Source organism: Pinus tabuliformis, chromosome 3_2 (assembly GCF_031772625.1).
Source record: "Pinus tabuliformis cultivar Carrire ecotype Pingquan chromosome 3_2, CPIR1, whole genome shotgun sequence".
Taxonomy (NCBI): Eukaryota; Viridiplantae; Streptophyta; class Pinopsida; order Pinales; family Pinaceae; genus Pinus; species Pinus tabuliformis.
In genome coordinates, this window is record NC_142302.1 from 926,426,013 (window position 1) to 926,452,220 (window position 26,208).

Sequence of the window (26,208 nt, forward strand, 5' to 3'; positions counted from 1 at the left end):
TGGACCAGGACTAGGTGATGACAAATGGTGGTTGCATAAGCTTTGGAAATTTAAGGCCCCTCCTAAGTGTAAGTTGTTTATGTGGGTCATATTGAAATAAAGTTTTAACAATGAGAATCCCTCTAGAAAATAAATCAAGAAAGTCTAAGTATTTATTTTACTTTGGAAGTGTAGTGAAAAAAACACTTCACATATATTCCTGCATTGTAATTTTTCTTAGAAAGTTTGGGTTGGGGTTGAAGATTTTATGGGTATCCAAAACCTTTGGCAGTGTGAATCCATATATACATGCTTAATGTTTAGCTCACTTGTCAAGGTCTAAAGTGATTAAGGGCAATCCCATTCCTAGTTATGTGGGGAATTTGGACAACTTGAAACATTATTTTGTTTGAAGAGAAGATGATTCCTAATTTTCAAGTAGTTTCCTAGGTTTATGCTTCATTTATATATTATAAGGTTAATCCAAAGGTTATTCCATAGAGAATTATAACAGAAATTTGGTGGAAAAGCCTTTAGCTTTGGGTATTTTGATGGGACTTGTCAAGTTCTATGTTCTATTGGTGGTATTTTCTTCATTCTATATTTCAGAGACACACAAATTTATGGTCAAATGTGATATAGGAGGAGGAAAAAATAACCAAGGGGGATATAATGCCTTATACTTCTTACTAAAATATTCATTGGACAAAAGGATTGATACAATTCAGGTCATGGGTGATTCAATTATAGTCATTAATGGTTTGAAAGGAAGCCTCCAAGTACAAATTAAATATCCCCTTCCATTGGCACATTAATTAAAATCAACATCTAATCAAATCCTTTAGTTCGTCTTTAGGAAATCCTTCATCTACCTAAGCTTTATGGTTCCTTGGAAGAAGTTCAAGATGACCATATTATGGAATTACAACAATTTTAATTGGATTATTTGTAAGTCTTTTTTAACCTGTAATTTGTCAATACATTGGATTGTTAAGTCCATAATTTGTTTTCAATTACTTGGTAGATAGTATACTTAATATTCTGAAGATTGTGGATCATTTGGGATCTATATTGAAAGATTCTAAAGAGATCTATTTCTTGATGATATTTTTTGGATAGTTCCTGGAGCACTCGAGTAATGTATTTTTATTTTTCTCATACATGTATGTATGTATATATGTATTTTGGAATCTCTATCTCTCTCACTCACTCACTCACACACACTGTGTATGTGTGTGTGTCTTAGGAGTTTAATGTTATTATAACAATTGATATGGTAATGTCAATCAATATTACAGATAACAAATAATAAAATACTAGATATTACAAATATGGAAAATAAACAATTGTATCACCTTCATATGTCATTTTATCTATAAGAGATATGATATTCGTTTAGTCACTTTTTAAGTTCAATTCAATCAACAAATATAGTGAAATTTATTTAATGTTGAGTACTTTGCTTACCATGTCTACAATACTAAGGCTAATAAATATTGCAAACAATTGCACTAACAATAAACACATTGACTTAGTTGCATTAACTTGATTTATTTCCTTTAGGAAATTTCATTTACTCTTGTGAACCTTTTTCTTGACTTAGAGGTTCTCTTCTTATAGAATCACTTTAAGATTTTCTTTTAATAAAATTAATTTCTTGGACTTCTATATTTTTCTCTAAGGAAAAAACCATTTTGAAAGGAAATCTCTCTTCCTTTAAGCCATGCTTAATTCCTTTGAGCCAACTCAATGCCATTCTTTCTTACTCTCCTCATGAACCAACATAAATTCCTTCTCCCTTTCCCCTTTCAACCTTCACAACTTTCCAATTTTGTTCAACTTTCAGTCCTCCAACCATCTCAGCTATGACCTCATAATAGTCCATCTTCTATGTTTATTGACTTGACATGTTTTCCTCCTCAACTTCCCACTTCAAAAGGGCACCCTTCCTTCAATAGAAAAGCTTATTTTGATAACTAATTAGCCATGAATTGAACTCTCTATAAAAAATTTAAAAAAGGATAAAACTTCAAATATCCCCTTCACCTCTAGAAATTGATTCATCATAGGTTGTAACATTAAGTTATTAATGTTACATTTAATATTTTTCCAAACCATTATTAATTTTAAATCCCCAAAATATCCTAACTTAAGTATTCCATGACATTATTAAGAAATTAGGAATTAGCTACCAATAATAACTCATTCTTCCTCTAATATAAAATGGGTGAATATAACATATCATCCATCTAATAAATAGATATCTTATTTGGATGAAACTCCATTAAACTGGCTATTTGAATTCTTATTATATTTACTGATGAACAACTTGTTAATTGACCATAGACAATACTCAGATATGTCATAAGAATTATTTTGATTATACACCAAATGTCATTAAATTTATAGTGAATATAAGCTAATACTCACACCAAATACACATTAAATTAAAATTTCAAAGAATAAATTTCCAAACTACTCATTGAATTTCATCTCGTAAACCTCCTTCTTAGAGTTCTTCAAATGTAGTTAAACTTTCTTCACAATCCAAAACTCTCTTAGAAGCATGGAGAAAAATCACCAAGTTCTTTTGTTTTGACTTATATTTAAGATTTTACTTCTTAAAATCATGTTCATTTAAAATTAGTTGATAATTCTTAGTTTATGAGCACCCAAGTATTGTATTTTCGTTTGTCTCATATATGTATGTATGTATTTTGGACTCTCTCTCTCTCTCTCTCTCTCTCTCTCTCTCTCTCTCTCTCATGCGCAAACAAACACTGTGTGTATGTGTGTGTGTCTTAGGAGTTTAATGCTATTATACCAATTGATATGATGATGTTAATCAAAATTACAGATAACAAATAATAAAATAGTAGATACTACAAATATGGAAAATAAAAAATTGTATCACCTTCATATGTCATTTTATCTATAGGAGATATGTTATTAATTTAGTCACTTATTAAATTTGATTTAATCAACAAATATAGTGAAATTTATTTAATGTTGAGAAGTAGTCTACTTACCATGGCTATAATACTAGGGCTAATAAATGTTGTAAGCAATTGCACTAACAATAAACCCATTGACTTAGTTGCATTCACTTGATCACTCGCCCTTGTAACATATCATTTACTCCTGTGAACCATTTTCTCCACTTTGAGATCCTCTTCTTATACAATCACTTTAAGATTTTCTTTTTATAAAATCAATTTCTTGGACTTCTATATTATTTTCTAAGGGAAAAACCCTTTTGAAAGAAATTTTGTCTTTCTTTGAGCCACCCTTACTTCCTTTAAGCCAACCCAACACCCTTCTTTCTTACTCTCCTCACATGAACCAACCTAAATTCACTCTCTTTCCCCTTTTAACTATAGGTTTTAACCCTGTACAAAAATTGCATGCATACGAATTCTAAAAACACAAAATAAACAATGGCAAGAGCATAAAACATAAAACAAATATACACATATATTTTCCCCTGGATCCCAAAACTGGGACTACTAGCTTGATTTTTTCTTGTAGAAATTCCCACTGTAGATCAACAAATTATGCAATATACTAAAGCAAAATACAAGATCTACTTCTACAACAAACTTGCGGAAGCTTGATCGAATTTGAGCAAGATCAAATAGAAAACATATAACTGAGAATGAGAAATCAATCACACATGAACACAGAAGAATACTCTGGGGAAAGCCTCAACTAAAAACCCCGATCTCTGTATTATCATACAAGTGGAAATATGTCCAAATTACACAAAGCTTTAGCTCACATGCTATCCATCTCTCAGTACAATCCCTCTACTGCTCATAGACAGTCAAAGGCTTCTCACAAACCTTCTCCTCTGCCCTCCAAGCCTCCTATTTCCTTGTGCAATTTCTCCTCGGTCCTCAAGCTACCACCTGTGTGTAATAATCCATCACACACTACTCTGACCTCTGAAATAATTGCACAAACCTGAAGGAGATAATTCCTTCTGCATGGATGAGTTTCCTTTATAGAAAAAATCCTCCAACTGATAGTACACTGTCCCTTCCTTTGATCTCAACTGGGTCTCTGACTGAATTGACATGCATTGGTTATTTATGAGATAATATTCAGTTATCTGCAAAACACTAATTGCATGCATGCATGCATTAACTGACTAAACTCACAATTAATTCCACAAACTGTTGGAACTAATCTAACTCGACTTAACTCAGTTAACTGAGCTAACTAATTACAACTCAAATTACAACTCATCCTTATCTCCTTAATTGATGGATAAATTCCTCAATCAATGGAGAAACTGTTGCATGTCCCCACATAGACTTCATGTTTGATTTTCTACAACTAATTAACTCAAGATGAATTAATTAATTATTTTACAAATAGCTGCTAAGATCAAATTCGAATTTTACATCTCAATTTTAGTTCAGGGACTAACTAAAATTGGAATCTATCCCGAAATGCTATTTATAGCAATGTTATTTTTAGCATTTCTTGTTGCCATTTTCAACATTTCTCATTATGTTCCTTTCAATGTTACAATACATATATATACATGTCGAAGCATCCATAAACCCAATCCATTAACCCTGCATTAGAACATAACCGTAGTTCCCTTGACTAGATCTACAAAATACCATGGAAAGAAAACCACCATGCCCAAAACCATGTGCGAAATCCATGTACAAAACCATAGGTAGGTCCACCCCCTAATATAGGGTCCAAAAAAAAATTCCTGGGGCGCTTCCTCGGACCCTGTGCAGGGGGGCTACCGCCCCCCTACTTACCTCCCGACGTGGGGTAGTCGTGGAAAGAATATAACACAACCCAACATTCTCCCACTTGTTGTTTTCTTTCCACAGGGGGCCATAGGAGAGCTTAGTCATTGATCCAACCCTGAAACACCCATTTTTTCTCTACACCAAGAGAACTTTTCAGTGCTCATAGACTTTGTCAATGCATCTGCAATATTCTTCAAAGTGTCCACCTTTACCAGTAACACCTTTTTGTCCTCAACCATATCTCTCACAAAGTGATACTGAACATCAATGTGCTTTGTCTTTGAATGATAAACAGGGTTCTTTTCCAAGAAAATTTCACTTTGGCTGTCATAGTCTATCCTTATAGCTCATTGTACTAACCCCATACTTGAACACAATCTCTGCAACCAAATTGCTTCCTTGCTTGCATGAGTGGCTGCCATGTATTTTGCCTCTATAGTTGAAAGTGCCACTACAAATTGTCTCTTACTCATCCAACTGACTGCACCTCCAAATAGGTTAAACACATACCCACTTGTAGATCTTCTATGATCCAGATCTCCAGCCCAGTCTGCATCAACAAAGCCACGGATGTCCAAAACTCTATCCAATCCTGGTCTTCATTGGTAGCACAAACTATAATCACTAGTGGCACGCAAATACCTGAAAACCCGCTTCACTGTTGTCCAATGATCCTTCCCTAGTTTTTACATAAACCTGCTTAATACTCCCACTGCATGTGCAATGTCTGGTCTAGTACAGACCACTACATACATCAGGCTACTGATGACACTTGCATATGGAACACGGGACATGTCCTCTTCCTCTTCTTGTGTCTTGGGACATTGTTCAATAGATGAATTTACACCTACAGGAATAGGAATCTTCACCGGTTTACTATCCTGCATATTAAACCTTTGCAGTATTGTCTTGACATACTTCCTCTAGTTTAACCAGAGCTTCCTCTTTGCCTGATCTCGTTTAATTTCCATTCCCAAAATATAGTTTGCAGCACCAAGATATTTCATGTTGAATTTGGAGGACAATTGGGTCTTCAAATCCTGGATAATTTCTTTGTCATTTCCAACCAACAACATATCATCCACATACAAGACCAGATAAATAACACAGTCACCAATTAATTTAAAATACACACAGTGATATGCTTCGCTCCTGGTGAAGCCAAGTCCCCATATAAATGTATCAAATTTCTGATACCACATCCTTGGTCACTGTTTTAACCCATACAGAGAATTTTTTAACTTGCATACCAGTTCTTTTTTACCCTTCACCATAAAGCCTTCAGGTTGCTTCATGTAGATCTTTTCTTCCAGATCCCCGTGAAGAAATGTTGACTTCACATCCATTTGTTCTACCTCAAAATCAAAAGCAACAACAACAAATAAAAGTAATCTAATAGAAGCTACCTAGGCAATAGGAGAAAAAATATCACCAAAATCAATTCCCTACACCTAGGAATAACCTTTTTCTACCAATTGAGCTTTGTATTTCTCCACCTTTCCTTCTGCATTCATCTTCTTCTTAAACACCTATTTGCTACCAATGGGTTTTCTTCCAGCCTACAACTCCACCAGATCCCAAGCCTCATTTTTGTGCAAAGATGTCATTTCGTCAACCATGGCCTCTTTCCAAAGTTTTCCATCCTCTGAATCTACTGCTTCCCTCACAGTTCTAGGATCATCATCAGTAATAGATAAAGAAAAATTTTAACAGAAAGCAGATGGACTATACCTTTCTAGTTGCCTTCTTTCTCGAACTGATCTTCTCACAGCCGAAGTTTGTGGCTCTTGATCTTCTAATTCGTCTTCTACTGTAGAGTCTGATTCTTCCTCCTTTAGCTCAAATTCTATCTTCTCAGGTTTCTTTGGTAGGACTTCATGTTTAATAACATATTTCACCTCTCTAAACACCACATCTTGGTTGTACACAACCTTCCTTGTTTCTGGGTTCCAAAGCTTATAACCTTTTAAACCATCCTTATACCCAATAAAGATGCACCTTTCAGATTTACTATCCAACTTTGTTCTTTTCTCCTTTGGAACATGTACATATCCATCACATCCAAATACCCCTAGATGTGAAAGAGAAGGTTTCTTACCTATTCATACCTCTTGTGGCATCTTATCTTCCAATGCTAATGGAGGTGATCTGTTGACTAGGTAACATGGAGTCTTCACCGCATCTGCCGAGAATTCTTGTCCTAACACGACACCACTAAGCATGCTTCTTTTCCTTTCCATCAACGTCTTGTTCATTCTTTCTGCAACTCCATTTTTCTAAGGTTTGTATGGAGTAGTATTTTTCCGTGCTATACCACACTTCTTACAGAACTCTTCAAATTCCTTGTTGCAAAAATCTCCACTGATATCTGTCCTCAGCACCTTTATTATCTTCTTTGTCTAGTTTTCCACCAGAGCCTTAAATTTTTTAAACCTGTCAAAGACTTCAGATTTCTTCTTGAGGAAATATAACCATGTATTCCTTGAGAAGTCATGTATAAATGATACGTAGTACACAGAATTTCCCAGTAATGGAACCGATATAGGTCTAAACACATCACTGCGCACAAGCTCTAATATCTATTTCACCCTCTTACCACAAGAGGGGAAACTCACTCGATTTTGCTTCCCATATACACAATTTTCACATAAATCAAAATCCAGAGAGAAATTAGACATACCTTGATCTGAAAATGGGGCACTTAGGCTTCTTGTCTAACTTACAAGAACCTCTCCCACTTCCAAAGCTTTAAATTTTCCCAAGTCTTATTGATTAACCAATGCGGAATTAAAAATATGCTTGAAATAGGTGTATGCTTGTGTTTATTTTTTACTGTTAAGTGTTGTAATTATTGTTGCTTATGTTGATATTTTAAATACAAAGAACAGTAAATAATGCAGCAAGTAAAGCACACACATAACAGCAAGTTAATTAGGAGTTCACCCACAACTCTTGGGCTACATCTCCGTGAGCTCTAGTTAACTCAACTAGGCTCTCTGGGATTATGGCAATAGTTCTTTTACAAGTCTTTGACTCAACTCCATCGGTTTACACAGAACACGATGGGCTTACTTTACCATCTCATCCCTGGCTCTGAAGCTCTCAACTTTTTGGCTCTAGCTCTTGCTCTGGCTCTTGGCTTTGGCTCTGGCTCTGGCTCTAGCTCTCAGCTCTGACTCTGGCTCTGGCTCTTTGGCTCTGGCTCCAATTCTGGCTCTCGGCTCTCGCTGTGGCTCTTCAGCTCTGGCTATGGCTCATGGCTCTCTGCTTTGGCTTCTCTGAATTCTTTCTCTTGGCCTCTGCATGCCTCTGTGAGTCACTCGACCTCCAAGCAGCTCCAACAACCTTCAGCAACAATACACTGTTGTCAATTGAGCTCTTTAGCTTTTCACTCGACCTCCGAGTGACTCCAAAGACTCTCTATGTGCTCAGCTCTTACTCGTTGTTCGCTCAGCCTGCTCTCTCTCAGTTTACAGCTCTCTGGGCTTTTCACTTGAACTCCAAGTGACTCCCTTAGCTGTGTTTTTGCTTCTGCGCTGCCTCCTTCACCTCAGCCTCCTACTTTGGCTTCACTTTCAGCAACAAAAACAATCAACAACAACAACCAACCAAAGAGCACTCTCGTTCTATTGTTCTGTGGCTTTTTAAGCCAAATCGGCACTGCCTGTTCATTTTCCCTTTCGGGCTTCTTGTCTTCCAGCCTTTGTCTGCTCAAATCCCTTCTCTGAGCATTAGCAATCATTGCTAAACACCCTCAGGGATGGCGCCCACCTGCGTTGTAACAGAAGGGGAAATCGGCACTTGAAATCCTTCAAAAAGAGTGGTTCTTTGTTTACACAGAGAACGTTGTAAAACACGGGAAAATGTACAAAGAACACTATTCACCAAACTTAATCCCTATGAATTCTACCCTAAACTCCTATCAAGTCCGCACATAATCGCTATCGCAAGTCACTTTGGCCCGGTTCCAAGGTTTCCCTTTGCATTTCAAAAATACATTAAAACATGGAAAATATCGCAAAATTGGCTTAGTGCGGACTTGAAATAATACTCATTTGCATTTCAAAACTCCATCAGGTCCAGCTAATTGCATCGCGCATATATATGTCTATAGTCGCTCCTCTATGTAGCTTTGATTTTGATCCGTTGATATCGGCGATTGCAATATCGTATTGCCCGGGGTCCCGCCTTTGCTTTGTGGTATACCCTGCCTGCCTTGGCCCAGGACCTTTGCCTTGTGTATACCCTGCCTGCCTCTAATCTGACCCGTCAATCCGATCATCGGAGGTTGCTAATCGAGGTTGCCTTCTGCCCGACTTTAAGCCTTGGCCTCATGCGATGCGATTTTCCCTTATAAGGGTCTTATGCCCATTTTTAAAGGATTTTTACCTCTTTTCCCAAATAACAAGATGAGCTTCTCTTTATGATAACTTCTTCATCTGAAGTCCGTTTTTGCCCATTCAAGTTGCGTTGGATTCAAAATTAAGGGGTCTCTGCAACGAGACTATTTCTGAGAGCAACTTGCAACTTTCATTTTCCTCTGATTTACAAAGTATGTGTGCCATTTGGCACCTTTCACCTCTTATATGAAGTCTTTTAGACTTAGAGGTTTATCTAGGATCCATTTTTGGATCACACCTTGCCACTAAAAGAACTTTTGGTCTCCAAAAGACTTATATAATGATCTGAATAGTAAATGAGAGTGACTCATCCTATTCTTTCAGCCTCCCTACACTTGCCTTTACATAGTGCCTATGAACCAAAGTTTCTAACCGCTTCCCTTCTTGGATGGGCTGGTCTTCCTAGGAAGAACTGTCTTCCTCCTTTCCTTCCTGCAGAACTTCTGCTGAACTGGTCATAGAAGGTGGTTTGAACTTCTTTGCCTTGATCACTGATCCAAGGTGGCTCAAACAAATGTGAAGTTCATCTGATCCACAAAACTTTCATTTGTATCTGTTAGACAAGATGTCAACAACAACTGTTAACAACAACAGAAATATAGACAACAACTGGATGGCCTAAACTCCTGCTTCAACAAAAGAAACAGATTTCACATCTTGTGAACACCTCCAGGTCTTACATCTGCATACAAATGATGGACTAGATAACAAGCCCATAAAACATGCCTTTAAACAAATGACCCTTCAAGTCAAGCATGTAGAAAAAGACCATTAAGACTCTTTTTCAAAAGATGAAACACTTCATCATTATCTCCATTTGGAGACCAAGTTAACTTCTTCCAAGTCAACATGGCATCACATGCATGTCAAAGCAATCAACCCTGCAAGTTAATTACACATACATGTTCAAAAACAAGGAAATCATTGACATCCCTATGTTCATGCATCTCAAGCTCATGCATGCATTTCATCCCTCAGTGTTCTCTTAAGCACACTGTACTTTCAAGCTGAAATGAAATATAATGTTTCATCCTTCAACTTTCACTTAAGTACACTGTACTTTCGAAGCTGAAATGAACATAATGTTGCAGCAAAAAAGTGAGTCTTCTACTCAACCTCTTTCCATTCACCAACTTGGTAAAATATGGCATATGATGTTTCAAGCAATTGCATTCTCCACGAATACAACCTTTACACTTCTGTGGTAGAGGACCTGAAATGAAACTCCTTCTATGGACTATTTCAATGGCCTTCATGGAAGCTTTGGAACTTCCTCCATAAGACTGTCCATACTTCTGCAGACTCAAACAATAGTCAGTCTGCAAACAAGCATACAATCAACCTCTGACTGTTTAAACACCTTTCAGACAAGCAATCTTTGCTCTGTCAATCAAGCATTCTGATATAACCTTCTTTGAAGGTGAGGTCAATCAAATATCAGGCTCTGATACCACCTGATCTGAAAATGGGGCACTTAGGCTTCTTGTCTAACTTACAAGAACCTCTCCCACTTCCAAAGATTTAAATTTTCCCAACTCTTATTGATTAACCAATGCGGAATTAAAAATGTGCTTGAAATAGGTGTATGCTTGTGTTTATTTTTGACTGATAAGTGTTTTAATTACTATTGCTTATGCTAATATTTTAAATACAAAGAACAATAAATAATGCAGCAAGTAAATCACACACATAAAAACAAGTTAATTAGGAGTTCACCCACAACTCTTGGGCTACATCTCCGTGAGCTCTAGTCAACTCAACTAGGCTCTCTAGGATTATGGCAGCAGTTCTTTTACAAGTCTTTGACTCAACTCCATTGGTTTACACAGAGCACAATGGGCTTGCTTTACCATCTCTTCCCTGGCTCTGAAGCTCTCGGCTTTCTGGATCTGGCTCTGGCTCTGGCTCTGGCTCTTGGCTCTAGCTCTGGCTCTCGGCTCTGACTCTGGCTCTAGCTCTTTGTCTCTGGCTCTAGTTTTGGCTCTCGGCTCTCCCTCTAGCTCTTCGACTCTGGCTGTGGCTCGTGGCTCTCTGCTTTGGCTTCTCTGAGCTCTTTCTCTCGGCCTCTACGTGCCTCTGTGAGTCGCTCAACCTCCAAGCAACTCCAACAACCTTTAGCAACAATATGTTGCTGTCAATTGAGCTCTCTGGCTTTTCACTCGACCTCCGAGTGACTCCAAAGACTCTCTACATTCTCAGCTCTTGCTCGCTATTCACTCAGCCTGCTCTCTCTCAGTTTACAGCTCTCTGGGCTTTTCACTTAAACTCCAAGTGACTTCCTTGGCTGCGTTTTTGCTTCTACCCTGACTCCTTCGCCTCAGCCTCCTACTTTGGCTTCGCTTTAAGCAACAAAAACAATCAACAACAGCAACCTGTTGACACCTAATCTTCGTGATTGGGGGAATTTGTAAATAAATAAATCAGGAATGTGAACAGTCATCGGGAGATGAACTGAACAATCACTCCTAATGTATATAACAATAACCTACCTATGGAATATCAGACGAATCAATTTTACTCCCTTTGGAGAGTTACTACCTGGCCTAACATGGTATCAGAGCCAGTTCTAAAAATAGTTTCAACTCCCTTCATTTTTGCCACTGCCTCTGTCATGAGCGCCGCTCTGCCTCTGTCCTGAAATAGTTTGCCACTGCCTCTGTCCTGAGCGCTGCTCTGCCTCTGTCCATTGCCTGACCAGATATAGCGCTGCTCTGCCTCTGTCCATGGCCTGACATGCCCAGATATGCGTTGGTGCCTGTAACGGTAAGAGGGCTGTGAGCTTTGATCACATCGAAAACAGCAGTGCTGATCGCTATGGCTTGCTCGGGCGGGAGTCTTATATCAGCCGGCTTCATCTTCGGCTTCGGTTTCTTTGCAAAATACCTCACTGTTGTGGCAAACATTTTTTCGCCACTCTGAATGAGGATTTTTAATTGAGAAGAGCGTGATTGTGGAAGATTGTCATCTGCTATCCATTTCCTGTTGAATGCTCATTGGAATATTCGTGGTGAAAGAGTCCGTTGGCTTTGCAGCTAATGAAGACATCGTGGAGGGCGCTCTGGAGAGGAGCCAAGGGTGGGGGCCGAGCTTCGAAGGCCTTGAGGAGCCTCCTGACCTTGAGATTGAGCGCCGCATAGTGGCAACGATCCCCATCGAAGGTGTGCTCGGCACAGATTGCCCCGCTCTCCAAAAGCATCCGGGCTGCGTCCAAGTGCCCGGCGAGACCCTAAATCTCTGCACTCGCCAGCTAGAAACGAGATCAGACAAATAACTTGGCAAAGAATTCAAAGGAGCTAGAAACGAGTTATTTGCTGATCCTAATAGAAGTAGAGAAGTCGATTGGACGGTGGTAAGAAACTGGCGAAGATTGGCATCATCTTTTAAGCTGTAAGAATACCCTTCAAACCCAATGTCGACATTCTATTTAAAGTATTTGGCGCTCTCTCCAACGCAAAAATGAGAAAATGCGGTAAAACCCTAAGTCACAGCTACGATTTATTCTGCCTCCAGCATTTTGGTCCTTACCAGTTTGGGCCTCCTTTTGCGGTTTCGACACATAGCTGCTGCGATTCTGGGGAGTTTCTTTGGCTTAGATTTTTGGGGTAAAATTCTGGGTATTGTGGTTTGCTCACACTATTGAATATTGTGCATACACATTTGATGCAATGAAATTATATGTAATATGGAATATAGTTAGTGCAGCTTTATGAGTTGTGATGGGTATGCGTTGATATTAAATGCCCATGACATGGTATGCTGGATGCTTTTATCTAACATTAGAGGGATTTGAAGAAAATATAGTGCATAAAGTTGTAGCGTAAGGAAGAGATTTGAAATCCTTTGAGAATGCCTTTTTGAGTACAATTTCACTGTACATCAGTAGAAGTTTTTTTATCAGCAGAAGTTTTTTTTATCAGCAGAAGTTTTTTTATCAGCAGAAGTTTTTTATCAGCAGAAGTTTTTTTATCAGCAGAAGTTTTTTATCAGCAGAAGTTTTTTTTATCAGTAGAAGTATTTTTTACAAAATGCATTCAATCATCTCTATGGTAGGAATAGTTCTCACTGGCAAGGAGAACTATCCTGAATGGTCCCGGATGATAAAACACACCCTCATCTTCAATGAGTTGTGGAAAGGAGTGTGTGTCGGAGAAGGAGACAATGACCCAGTGCAGCCTACATCAGACAAAGAGCTCGTCATTTGGGAAAACAAGAACAACAAAGCCTATGCATTAATCGCAGCATCTGTAAATGAAGAGGTGAGTCGCCATATTTCATCATATTCAACTGCCTTTGAAGCTTTACAAAAGCTGAAAGAACTCTATGACTCACATTTTGCACTTGAAGTTGTTCAGCTCATGATTAAACTCTTCACTCTTGAACTGAAAAATAATGATCCTCTTGCTCTTGCATCTAAAGTAAAGTCTATAATGCATGATATCAAATCCACTAAGGTTGAGCTGGATATCCCTCTTATTGCTTTTCTCAAGGCACTCTATCCTACTTACTTCAATTATCTTGAGTCTTTACAAGCAAATGGAAATCTTAAAGATAACCTTTGACTCTCTTGTGAAAAATTTTGTTGAAAGAGAGAAAGCCTTTGGAAAGAAGACAGCCCCTGAATCTTCTAAAGAGACTGTGTGCCTTGCTCATAAAGAAAAGCATCCTGCTCAAGATTCTACAAGAGGAAGAGGTGGACGAAGAGGAAGAGGAAGATACTTTAGAGGCAGGGGGGGCAGACATTCTCAAGGAGAAAAGGCAGACTTACACTGCATTCGCTGCAAAAGAAATGGATCACATGATGCCTCTACATGCAAGCTACCATGGGACAAAATTAAGCAGAAAAGAAACCAACAGAAAGGTAAAACTGATGATACAGACAAAGGTAAAGCACCTGAATCGACTCACTATATTGAGGTACAATGTAACATTGGAGTAAATGAAGATTTGTTTAATGCTTCACTTGCTTCTTCGAAAAATGATTGGTTGCTTGATTCAGGAGCAACCTGTCATATGACTCATTTAAAAGATTTTTTTTAAGATTTCACTGACAATGTTGATGGAGTAGTATACTTTGTAGATCAGTCAAAAATCAAGCCATCAGGGCTTGGCACAATCAGGCTTAAACTGCCTGGTCTTCCAGACTTTCTTCTGGATCATGTTCTATATCTCCCACAACTCAAGAGAAACTTGCTGTCCTTGGTCCACATCCGCCAGCAAGGTCACTCCATTCATATGTTTGATGGCAAGCTTGAGGTAAGAAAAGCATCTGACCACTCACTTGTCATGAGGGGAATAGAAGAAGAAAGACTTCTCAAACTGCAAGGAACCTCTACTCATGCACAACATTTCTCATATATTTCTCATCATGAAGAAGGTACACTTCCATCAAGTTTATTATGGCATGCTAGATTTGGACATTTAAACTATGACAATCTCTGCTTATTGAAGAAAAATGGTGTTGCTAGTTTGCCTACAATTCCTAGGAAACATAAGCAATGTGATGCTTGCATTCTAGGAAAGCATAGCAAACAGTCTTTTCATGATTCACATTCAAGAGCACATAGGAAGCTTGAACTCATTCATTCAGATTTATGTGGTCCAATGCATGTTCCTTCTGCAAATGGAAATAAATATATCATGACATTTATTGATGATTACACCAGAATGTGTTGGGTTTATTTATTGAAGAACAAATCTGATGCCTTTCAAACATTCAAGAATTTTCATAAATGGATTGAAAATGATGCACAATCTCATATTGGGTCTATTCGCACTGATAATGGAAAAGAATATACATCAAATAAACTTGAAAACTATCTTCGCCAACATGGGATCAAACATCAAACAACTGTGCCTTATAATCCCCAACAGAATGGTGTAGCTGAAAGAATGAATAGAACAATCTTGAATATGGTACGATCCATGCTTTTCTTCAAAAATGTAAAGATAATGTTTTGGGATGATGTTGTTCTATGTGCTGCATATATAAAGAATAGATGTCCATCTAATGCTATAAGAAACAAGACTCCTTATGAATTGTGGTATGGACATGTTCCTTCAGTGAAACATCTCAGGATCTTTGGTTCCACCTGTTATGCTTTGATACCAAAGGTACATAGAAACAAACTTGGTGCTAGAAGTCGTAAGTGTATCTTCCTGGGGTATTCAAACACCTCCAAAGCATACCGCCTCTATGATGAAGTAAATAAAAAGTGTGTTGTATCTAGAGATGTAATTTTTCTTGAATCGTCCAAATCTGACAATGTTGTTGAGCGGCAACTTGATCGCTTGGATAGACTCACAAAAACGAAATCATTTCAAGAGTTTGATAATCAAATTCCACATCTTGAAGGGGGGATTCCTATACTAGAACAACATGTGGAATCTTCTTCTGAAGAACAATCTCCTCTTCATGAAACTCCAACAACGGATGATGCTTTAAGTGATGTAATTGATAGAATTTGGAGACTCAATCTTGATTCAGTCCCAACTCAATCAACAGAGCAGCCTGGACCATCTCAGAAAGGTCCCCCAAAGTGGCTGAAAAAGACACTTGAAAGTGTTCATCCTGATGAAATTGGAAAAACAGGAACTAGAAATTCAAACCGACAAAATGGAGGTGATGTAGATGACTCTATTTCACCTGTTGATATGGATGTTACTTATGATTGTGAATTGAACTTGTCTACAGATTTTGAACCAACTTCCTTCAAAGAATCTGCTTCTCATGATGAATGGAAAGAAGCGATGCAAAAGGAGTATGATTCTCTCATAAAGAATGGCACTTGGAAGCTGGTTGATCCTCCATTTGGAACCAAACCAATTGGCTACAAGTGGGTCTACAAGAACAAGTACAAAGTTGATGGCTCATTTGACAAGCACAAAGCTAGGCTTGTGGCAAAAGGTTTTGCACAGAAGGAAGGGGTTGATTATGAGGAAACTTTTGCCCCCACAGCAAAATGGGCCACCATCCGAACACTCTTTGCACTAGCAGCTCAGAACGGTTGGAAAGTCCATCAAATGGATGTAAAAACTACATTCTTGAATGGAGATCTAAAAGAGAATGTTTTTATGTCCTAGCCTGAAGGATTTGCTGTGAAAGGACATGAACATAAAGTATGCAAACTTGTGAAGTCCTTATATGGCCTCAAACAAGCACCGTGAGCCTGGTATGAAAAACTAACTAAGCATCTTCTGAAACTCAACTTCAATCATTTTGATCTTGATGATGCAACTTTATTTGTCAAGAAAGTTGGCAAAACAATTGTGTATCTTGTGGTATATGTAGATGATCTTTTAATGACAGGGAACAATGAAAGCTACATTGCATCCATAAAGAAGGAATTGGGGAAAAGTTTTGAAATGACTGATTTGGACTATGTTCATTACTATCTTGGCATTGAAGTAACCCAACATCCAAAACCCATATTTCTTTCTCAAAAGAAATACATTGGAGATTTTTTAAATAGATTTGGCATGACAGAGTGCAATCCTCTTTCTACTCCAATGGAACAAAACTTAAAGCTCACATCTATTGAAGGAAAGGAATTTGAGGATGCAACAAAGTATAGACAGCTTGTAGGAAGTATCATCTACCTCACTACTACCAGACCAGACATTTCATTTACTGTTGGAATCCTCTCCAGGTTCATGCAAAAGCCTTGTGAGGGACATTGGTCTGCTGCAAAAAGAGTTCTAAGGTACTTGAAGGGAACTCAAGACCTTGGAATCAAGTATACATAGGTGGACGACTTCAGCTTGATTGGATACTCTGATTCAGACTTCGATGGAGACAAAGAAACTGGGGTATCTACTTCAGGATATGCTATGAGTCTTGGATCAGGAGCTGTCTCCTGGAGATCACGCAAACAATCAGTTCCAGAAGATTCCACAACAGAAGCAGAATACGTGGCAGCAGCTGAAGCAATGAAAGAAATTGTGTGGCTCAGGAAAATTCTTGAATATTTGCAGGTAAAACAAGTACAATCAACTCCACTCATGATTGATAACACCTCTGCAATAAAGTTGGCCAAGAATCCAAAGTTCCATGATCGAATAAAGCATATCAATATTAAATATCATCTGATTCGACATCATGTTGAGGCAAAAACAATCCATCTCTGTCATTGTTCCACAAATGAGCAAATTGCAGACATCTTCACCAAAGCACTTGGAAAGGAAAAGCTTGAACAATTCAGAATGATGCTTGGACTCACCAACATCCCTTCAAATTAAGGGGGGGGGATGTTGACACCTAATCTTCGTGATTGGGGGAATTTGTAAATAAATAAATCAGGAATGTGAACAGTCATCGGGAGATGAACTGAACAATCACTCCTAATGTATATAACAATAACCTACCTATGGAATATCAGACGAATCAGTTTTACTGCCTTTGGAGAGTTACTACCTGGCCTGACCAAAGAGCACTCTCGTTCTGTTGTTCTGTGGCTTTTTAAGCCAAAATCGAGATTGCCTGTTCATTTTCCCTTTCGGGCTTCCTGTCTTCCAGCCTTTGTCCACTCAAATCCATTCTCTAAGTGTTAGCAATCATTGATAGATGCCCTCAGGGATGGCGCCCACTTGTGCTGTAACAGAAGGGGAAATTGGTGCTTGAAATCCTTCAAAAACAGTCGTTCTCTGTTTACACATAGAATCTTGTAAAACATAGGAAAATCCGTAGAGAACACTGTTCACCGAACTTAATCCCTATCAATTCTGCCCTAAAATCCTATCGGGTCCACCCATAATCACTATTGCAAGTCGCTTTGGCCCGGTTCCAAGGTTTCCCTTTGTATTTCAAAAACACATTAAAACATGGAAAATATCGCAAAATTGGCTTAGTGCAGACTTGAAATAATATTCATTTGCATTTCAGAACTCCATCGAGTCTGGCTAATCACATCGCGCATATATATATGTCTATAGCCGCTACTCTGTGTAGCTCCGATTTCGATTCGCCGATATCGGCGATCGCGATATCGCATCGCTCGAGGTCCTGCCTTTGCCTTGTGGTATCACCGATTGCGACCCGCCGATTTCGGTGATCGCACCATCGCATCGGCCTAGGACCTTTGCCTTCAGTATACCTTGCCTGCCTCTGATCCGACGCCCCAATCCGATTATCGGAGGTTGCTAATCGTGGGTGCCTTCCCCCTAACTTTAAGCCTTGGCCTCATGCGATGCAATTTTCCCTTATAAGGGTCTTTTGCCCATTTTTAAAGGATTTTTTGCTTCTTTTCCCAAAGAACGAGGGGAGCTTCTCTTTGTGATAACTTCTTCATCTGAAGTCCGTTTTCGCCCATTCAAGTTGTGTTGGATTCAAAATCAAGGGATCTCTGCAATGAGACTATTTCTGAGAGCAGCCTGCAAATTTCATTTTCCTCTTATTTACAAAGGATGTGTGCCATTTGGCACCTTTCACCTCTTATACGAAGTCTTTTAGACTTAGAGGTTTATCCAGGATCCATTTTTGGATCATACCTTCTACCATACCATTACCATGAAGTATTTTATGGCCCTTCTCTCCAATATGTCCAAGCCTTTGATGCCATAGCATGGTCTTTTCTCCAGAGATCACTAGATTTTCTGCTCCACTTTCAGGAACCATAGAACTCTTGCACCCATCAATAATAGTGCTACCTTGAATCTTGTACAGAGTTCCAATATGAACTCCCCGCATCAATACCAATGCTCCCCGAAACATCTTGTAGGTATATTTCTCGAACACTGTTTTTACACTTGCATCATCCAGATTTCTTACAGAAATTATATTCCTGGCTAATGCAGGAATATGTAAAACACCTGGAAGTGTTCTAATCCTTCCACCTTGCAAATTCACCTTGACTTTTCCACGACCAATAATTCTAGCCTTCTTGTCATCCCCTAAGAAGACATCACCACCATCACATTTCTCATACTCACAGAACCACTCTCTATGGGGAGTGAAGTGAAAGGATGCACCTGAGTCAATCAACCATGCCTCATGATCTACATGTGTACTTAAAGAAGAATCCAAGTACACATCCCCACCTTCATCTGAGGTGGTTTTCACCTTTGCAGAAGGAGCATCATCAGATTCTTTTTCTTTCTTAGGAGCTTTAGATTTATAGTCCCTTTTGAAGTGCCCTTCCTTTTCGCATTTCTAGCACACCTTTATAGGTTTTCCTGGAGATTTAGATCTCCCACTCGAGGAATTATTTTTGTTTTTGTTCTGGGACCGTCCTCATACAGACAAGGTATCACCATTCTAGCCCTCCATATTTTTCCGTCCCATCTCCTCCGATAGCAAGGATGAGACTATTTCATCAAACTGCAAGGCAATTGCATTGATACCTATTGCAACAACCAGACTATCCCATGAATCTGGTAGAGAACACAACAAATTGATGCACTTATCTTCATCTGAAATTTTAATATCAACAGATAATAACTGGCTTACCATAGTATTAAATGTGTTCAGATTCTCTATCACCGAGTCTCCGTCTTTCATCCTTAGGTTATACAGTTTTTTCCGTAGGAATAGTTTATTCACCAGAGACATAGATTGGTACAAAGTCCCTAACTTGTCCCACAAAGCCTTTGCCAAAGCTTCCCCTGATACATTCAGCAATACTAAATCTGAGACACGCAATCGTATTGTGCTCTTTGCCTTCCGATCCAACTTCGCCCAGTCTTCAGCTGACATTGTTCTTGGTTTGGTACCCAAATCTACCATGATCCACTGATCTTTATCCACCAGCAGATCCTCCATATTGAGTTTCCACAACTCAAAACTCTGACCATTAAATTTCTCAATCTATATCTTTCCACTACTCGCCATCTTCTTTCACCATAAGAATCAATCCCACTGATCTCCCACTGAACAGGGTCTACCATAGGCCCGAGCAAAAAACCCATCAGCAGCAAAGGCGTCCCCTTGAAGCCAAAACAACTTCGATACCAAATGTAGGTTTTAACCATGTATATAAATTACCTACATATGAATTCTAAAAGCAGAAAATAAATGATGGTAAGAGCATAAAACATAAAAATAGATATACACAGAGATTTTCCCCTAGATCCTAAAACCGGGACTACCAGATTGATTTTTTCATTATGTTCCTTTCAATGTTACAATACATATATATACATGTCAAAGCATCCATAAACCCCAATCCATTAACCCTGGATTAGAACATAACCGTAGTTCCCTTGACCGGATCTACAAAATACCATGGACAGAAAACCATCATGCCCAAAACCATGTGCGAAATCCATGCACAAAACCATAGGTAGGTCTGCCCACCTAATATAGGGTCCAAAAAAAAAATTCTGGGCCGCTGCCCCGGACCCCGTGTAGGGGATCTACAACCCCCCATGCTTACCCCCAAAAGAGGAGGCAGTCACCCCCCCTATGACCCCCCAACGTGTGGTAGTCATGGAAATAATATAACACAACTCAACATTAACCTTCCCAACTTTCTAATTTTGTTCAACATGCAATCCTATAACCATCTCACTTATGACCTCATAACAATCCATCTTCTATGCTTATTGGCTCAATAGATCCTCAACTTCCCACTTCAAAAAGACACTCTTCCTATAATAGCAAAGCTTATTATAACTAATGAATTAGACTCTCAAAAAACATAAACAAAGGATAAAACTTCAAATCTCCCTTTAACCTCTAGAAATTAATTCATCATAAGTTCTAACATTAAGTTATTAATGTTACATTTAATATTTTTCCAAATCATTATTAATTTTAAATCCACAAAAACTCCTAACTTAAATATTCCATGACATTATTAAGAAATTAAGAATTACTTACCAATAATAACATATCCTTACTCTTATCTAAAAATGAGTTAATATAACATATCATCCATCATTAATCTCTACTAAATAAATATCTTATTTTAGATCAAAATCCATTAAAGTAATTATTTAAATTCCTATTATGTTTACTAATAAATAACTAGTTAGTTATACATCATAGACCCTATTTTAATTATAAACGAAATAACATTAAATTTATAATACAGATATAGGCTAATACTCACACCAAATTCACATTAAATTAAAATTTTGAAAAATATTTTCCAAACTACTCATTGGATTTCATGTCATAAACCACTTGCTTAGATTTATTCAAATGTATTTAAAACTTGTTTCACAATCCAAATCTCTCTTAAACATATTGCTTAGAGTTATTCAAATGTAATTAAACTTTTTTCACAATCCAAAACTCTCTTAGAAGCATATAGAATATACATCATAAACCCTATTTTAATTATAAACCAAATAACATTAAATTTATAATATCGATATAGGCTAATACTCACACCAAATTCACATTAAATTAAAATTTTGAAAAATATTTTCCAAACTACTCATTGGATTTCATCTCATAAACCACTTGCTTAGATTTATTCAAATGTATTTAAAACTTGTTTCACAATCCAAATCTCTCTTAAACATATTGCTTAGAGTTATTCAAATGTAATTAAACTTTTTTCACAATCCAAAACTCTCTTAGAAGCATATAGAAAAATCAAGAAGTTCTTTTCGTTTCGTTTATATTTAAGATTTTACTTATAAAAAATCATTTTCATAAACCTATTTCTCAAAGTTGTTCAAATGTGGTTAAACTTTTTCACAATCCAAGACTTTTTACTTATTAAAAATCATTTTCATAAACCTATTTCTTAGAGTCGTTCAAATGTGGTTAAACTTTTTCACAATCCAAAACTCTCTTAGAAGCATAGAGAAAAATCACCAAGTTCTTTCTTTTGACTTAGATTGCAGATTTTAGTTATTAAAATCATTTTCATTTAAAATGAGATGGTAATTATTTGTATAATTCTTAATTTATGATGTCAATAGAAAGGTTAGTTGACATATTTTGTCAATATTATAAGAACTTTAGATGCTTCCTTCTCTAGTGGGACCGATTGAAATCAGTTAAGGGCTACTATCGCACCATTCTTGATTTGCCAAGTCTGCTTTAAATTATTAAATTATTGAGATTGTTGCTAGGAAAGGCTTGGTGTCATCCACAGGCTTTTTATTCCTACATACGGAAACAAATTTGATACCATTCTCAAAATCCCTTCCCTCCTTTTGCGTTGTTATTCCCTACGCTGGATGGTGATGGATGCAGTGAACGATGGAGTGACGCAGTTGCCTCTTGGCACAGCTCAGCTTTCTTGCGAAGCCACCAATCTCACCATTCAAGACTTGCAGGATTCCATTCGTATCTGTGGCGCCCACACCATTGTGAGGGATAACGTGCAAACGTGGGAGGTCCAGATTCCATCTCCATATTTTAATTTTTTGGAAGAAAATTCATGTGCGCGGATGAACTTCCAACCTGAATAATATATTTCACCAATGATGGCGTGAACCGAATATTATCTATTAACGAATCATAGCATGTAAGTTGGTTTATACGCTACTAATGATGTCACTGGATTCCGTGCGCCTTACACTGAGTCCGAGTTTCTATATAACAGGACGCTCTTCTGGTTTTTCTCCACCAATTCACATTATTTCTCGGCATATTTCTGTGAACTTTTTAGTTATGGCGATCAGTATTTCAAGGGCGGTCCTGTTTCTGTTCCTCGCAGCGTTGTGGGCATTATCAGTGAATGCTTCTCCTGGATTCACAGACAAAGACCTCGAGTCTGAAGAAGGTCTGCGACTCCTTTATGATAAGTGGGTACTTCGGCATGGCTCAACCAGAAATATGGATTCGAATGAGCATGCCAAGCGCTTCGCAATATTCAAAGAGAATGTGAAGTACATAGACTCTGTGAATAAGAAGGATGGTCTGTACAAACTTAAATTGAATAAGTTTGCAGATCTGAGTAATGAAGAATTCAAAGCCATGCACATGAAAACGAAGATGGAGAAACACAAGAGCCTGTGCGGGGACAGAGCTGTGAAGAGTGGATCATTCATGTACCAGCACTCGAAGCGCTTGCCAGCGTCTATTGATTGGAGGAAAAAGGGAGCGGTAACTCCTGTGAAGAATCAAGGCCAATGCGGTATGTATCATCACAGAAATAATAATTTTAATTTCAATTCTGGAATTTTGGTGTTTGGAATCGATTTCTAAAAAGATGAATATGATTAATGATTTTTAAAATATAGTCGAAATTATTTGTCAGATTCTTATTCGTTAAATTCTGAAATATTCAGAACATCCTTAATCGAATTAAGCCCATAAATAATAGCTAATAAAAAATAAAACAAAAATTTATAACAATTTACTGTGACAAATCTGTTAGGTGGCTTTTCATAACAATTTACTGTACCAAATCTGTTGTGCTGTCTCCTTATCTCTGTTTTTCCTTATTATATCTGATATGGGATTTTTTTTGGATTTTGCAGGAAGTTGTTGGGCATTTTCAACGGTTGCTGCTGTTGAGGGAATCAACTATATCACAACAGGCAAGTTGGTTTCCCTCTCAGAGCAACAACTGGTGGACTGCAGTAAAGAAAACTCAGGTTGCAATGGAGGGCTTATGGACTATGCCTTCCAATATATAGTTGAAAATGGAGGGATGCTTACTGAAGATGACTATCCATACACCGGTGAAGACGGAGAGTGCACGGCCACAAAGGTACAATAATTAGTTGGGTTTGTGCATTAAGATAGTTAAATCCCGTTGAATATGGAATTTAAGCATATTATAATTTGGAAACTCCTTTAATTAATTTTAAAATATTAATGGTTAAAAAAAAATTGGAAAAAAAAAAAAATTGAAATTGAAAATATTAATCCTGAAAATTGTAAAATATATTTGTAATGGGTTTTTCCAAGATTCTTCAAGTAATGTCTTTAAAAAAATTGGCATTCATAAATTATGATATTAATCGAGATTAACAATTAAAAAGAAAAAACTAAATTATTTAATATTTAAACTTATTATGTCAATAATTTTATTTGTTAAAAAATTATTTATATGTAAAAAATTATATAAAAACAAAATATGTAACCTATTTAACTAAAGGTTTCAAAAAGACATTGTCTTGGTAAGTGTAAAGTTATATATTTCAATTCTCAAGTTATCCATTTGTATGAAAAGTCAAAGATTTACAACCTCCAGTTAATTGAGATATGTATATTTAAAACTATAAAGGAATTCATCACATAAACAATAAAAAACTACTTATAATCTAATACCTAATGTGCATTTATATGATTCTTCTTTATTATATCAAGAACTTTTTCCACGATACATGTTCAATTAAAATAAGGATGTACCCATAAATAGATAATTATATAAGTCTAATCAGTGGAACTAAAACCCCTCTATTACCCAATTTCAATCTTTATTTTCAAGATAGTATTTTGTCACCACATGGACTATGCCCTTTTTCCAATTGTGCCACAATGTTAATAGTGAAAGATCCTAAGTATGTGTATAGGATTCTTTTATAAATATTTTTTTTCCTAAGATTTTTTTCATAAGTCTTTTTTTCTTTTAATTAGTATATCATATTAATGTTAGATGGAACATATTTAATTGTAAGACATTTTCACTAAGATTTATAAATATTTTTTTTTCTAAGATTTTTTTCATAAGTCTTTTTTTCTTTTAATTAGTATATCATATTAATGTTAGATGGAACATAGTTAATTGTAAGACATTTTCACTAAGATTTTATGAAGTTTGGTCAATCTTATACGTGCCATGGGATATTTTTTATCCCCCATAGCTAGCTCTTACCATCAACCATTCCCCACGATATGTAAACTTGTGACTCAATAGAGAATAAACCATACACAAACCAAATAGTATATGTGTCATGGGTTTCATAAATCATAGGATATGTGCTAGACATAATTTCAATAATAATTGTCATTTGGATTATGGTTCAATGCTCAATCATGACAACTTTTCACAATGAGGTATATTTGATGCTAAAAGCATTATTTTATGGCATTCACTTGTGAATTCCCAAAGAACATATTTTGGGAGTTTGGTTGTAACATTCTTCAAAAATTAAATAGTATCTATCAACAACAAAAACAATAACATCATCTAATTTGTAAAACAATTGAGTCATTGTTTTGTTTTGTTTTGATATAGATTGAATCAGAAGAAGCATCGGCAATTATTGATGGCTTTGAAGATGTCCCTGCTAATGATGAAGGGGCTCTCAAAAAGGCGGTAGCTCATCAACCTGTCTCTGTAGCCATCGAAGCAAGTAGTCTAAGTTTCCAGTTTTATGGGGAGGTAAGTGGTTACGATCCTTTGCTTTGTCCTTGAGAATGAATAAATAAGAGATGAAGAATTTATCAAGTATAACTAACCAAATTATTTTTGTTAAGCAGGGAGTATTTACTGGTCAATGTGGCACTGAACTTGACCATGGAGTTGTAGCTGTTGGATATGGCAAGTCAGAGGGAGTTAATTACTGGATAGTCAGGAACTCTTGGGGACCTGACTGGGGAGAAGAAGGATACATTAAAATGCAACGAGGCATTGATGCACCAGAAGGGTTGTGTGGTATTGCTATGCAAGCTTCATATCCAATCAAAAACACTGCAGATACTGATATTGAATTGGAGGTTGATCACATTAGCGATGAATTGTAGCAATTGCCATAAAGAAAATTTGGCCCAAAATAATTAGGATGCAATATTGTATTGTATTATGTTATTCCATTAAACATAGATGTTTTATAGAAGTTTAGTAGGTAAAATACATTATTAATTTATTTTTTAGAAGTTTGATACATCAAACTGATTATTATATTGCATTATTATTGGTAATATATTAAAATAATTTTAGTTGAAAATTTCATTGTTATTTTGTGATTTGTGAATGATATTGTGAAAAGAGTAAACTAGTAAAAAAATGTTTTATGTTAATTTTAAATTTGGAATCATTTTCAAAAATCAATTAATTTAGTTGTGTATTTCATTTATGAATTTTTTTTCCATTTGATTTTGTTTTCAATTCATTTCAAAAATTATATATATATATGTGTGTGAGAGAGAGAGAGATAAATCATTTTTTTTGTAATAAAAAAATCTTAAAATTTATTTCTACTGGGCA

At 36.9% G+C, this 26,208-nt stretch overlaps 1 protein-coding gene across 1 annotated transcript; it reads left to right on the top strand.

Annotated features, from left to right (window-relative positions):
- Positions 1 to 22,661: 22,661 nt before the first annotated feature.
- LOC149183671 (KDEL-tailed cysteine endopeptidase CEP2-like) lies at positions 22,662 to 25,959 on the top strand. The gene is made up of 4 exons (XM_089418780.1): positions 22,662 to 23,184; positions 23,531 to 23,763; positions 25,237 to 25,383; positions 25,482 to 25,959. Exons 1-4 carry the CDS (start codon positions 22,719 to 22,721, stop codon positions 25,743 to 25,745), a joined length of 1,110 nt encoding a protein of 369 aa, XP_089274906.1. The 5' UTR covers positions 22,662 to 22,718; the 3' UTR covers positions 25,746 to 25,959.
- The last annotated feature ends 249 nt before the right edge of the window (positions 25,960 to 26,208 follow it).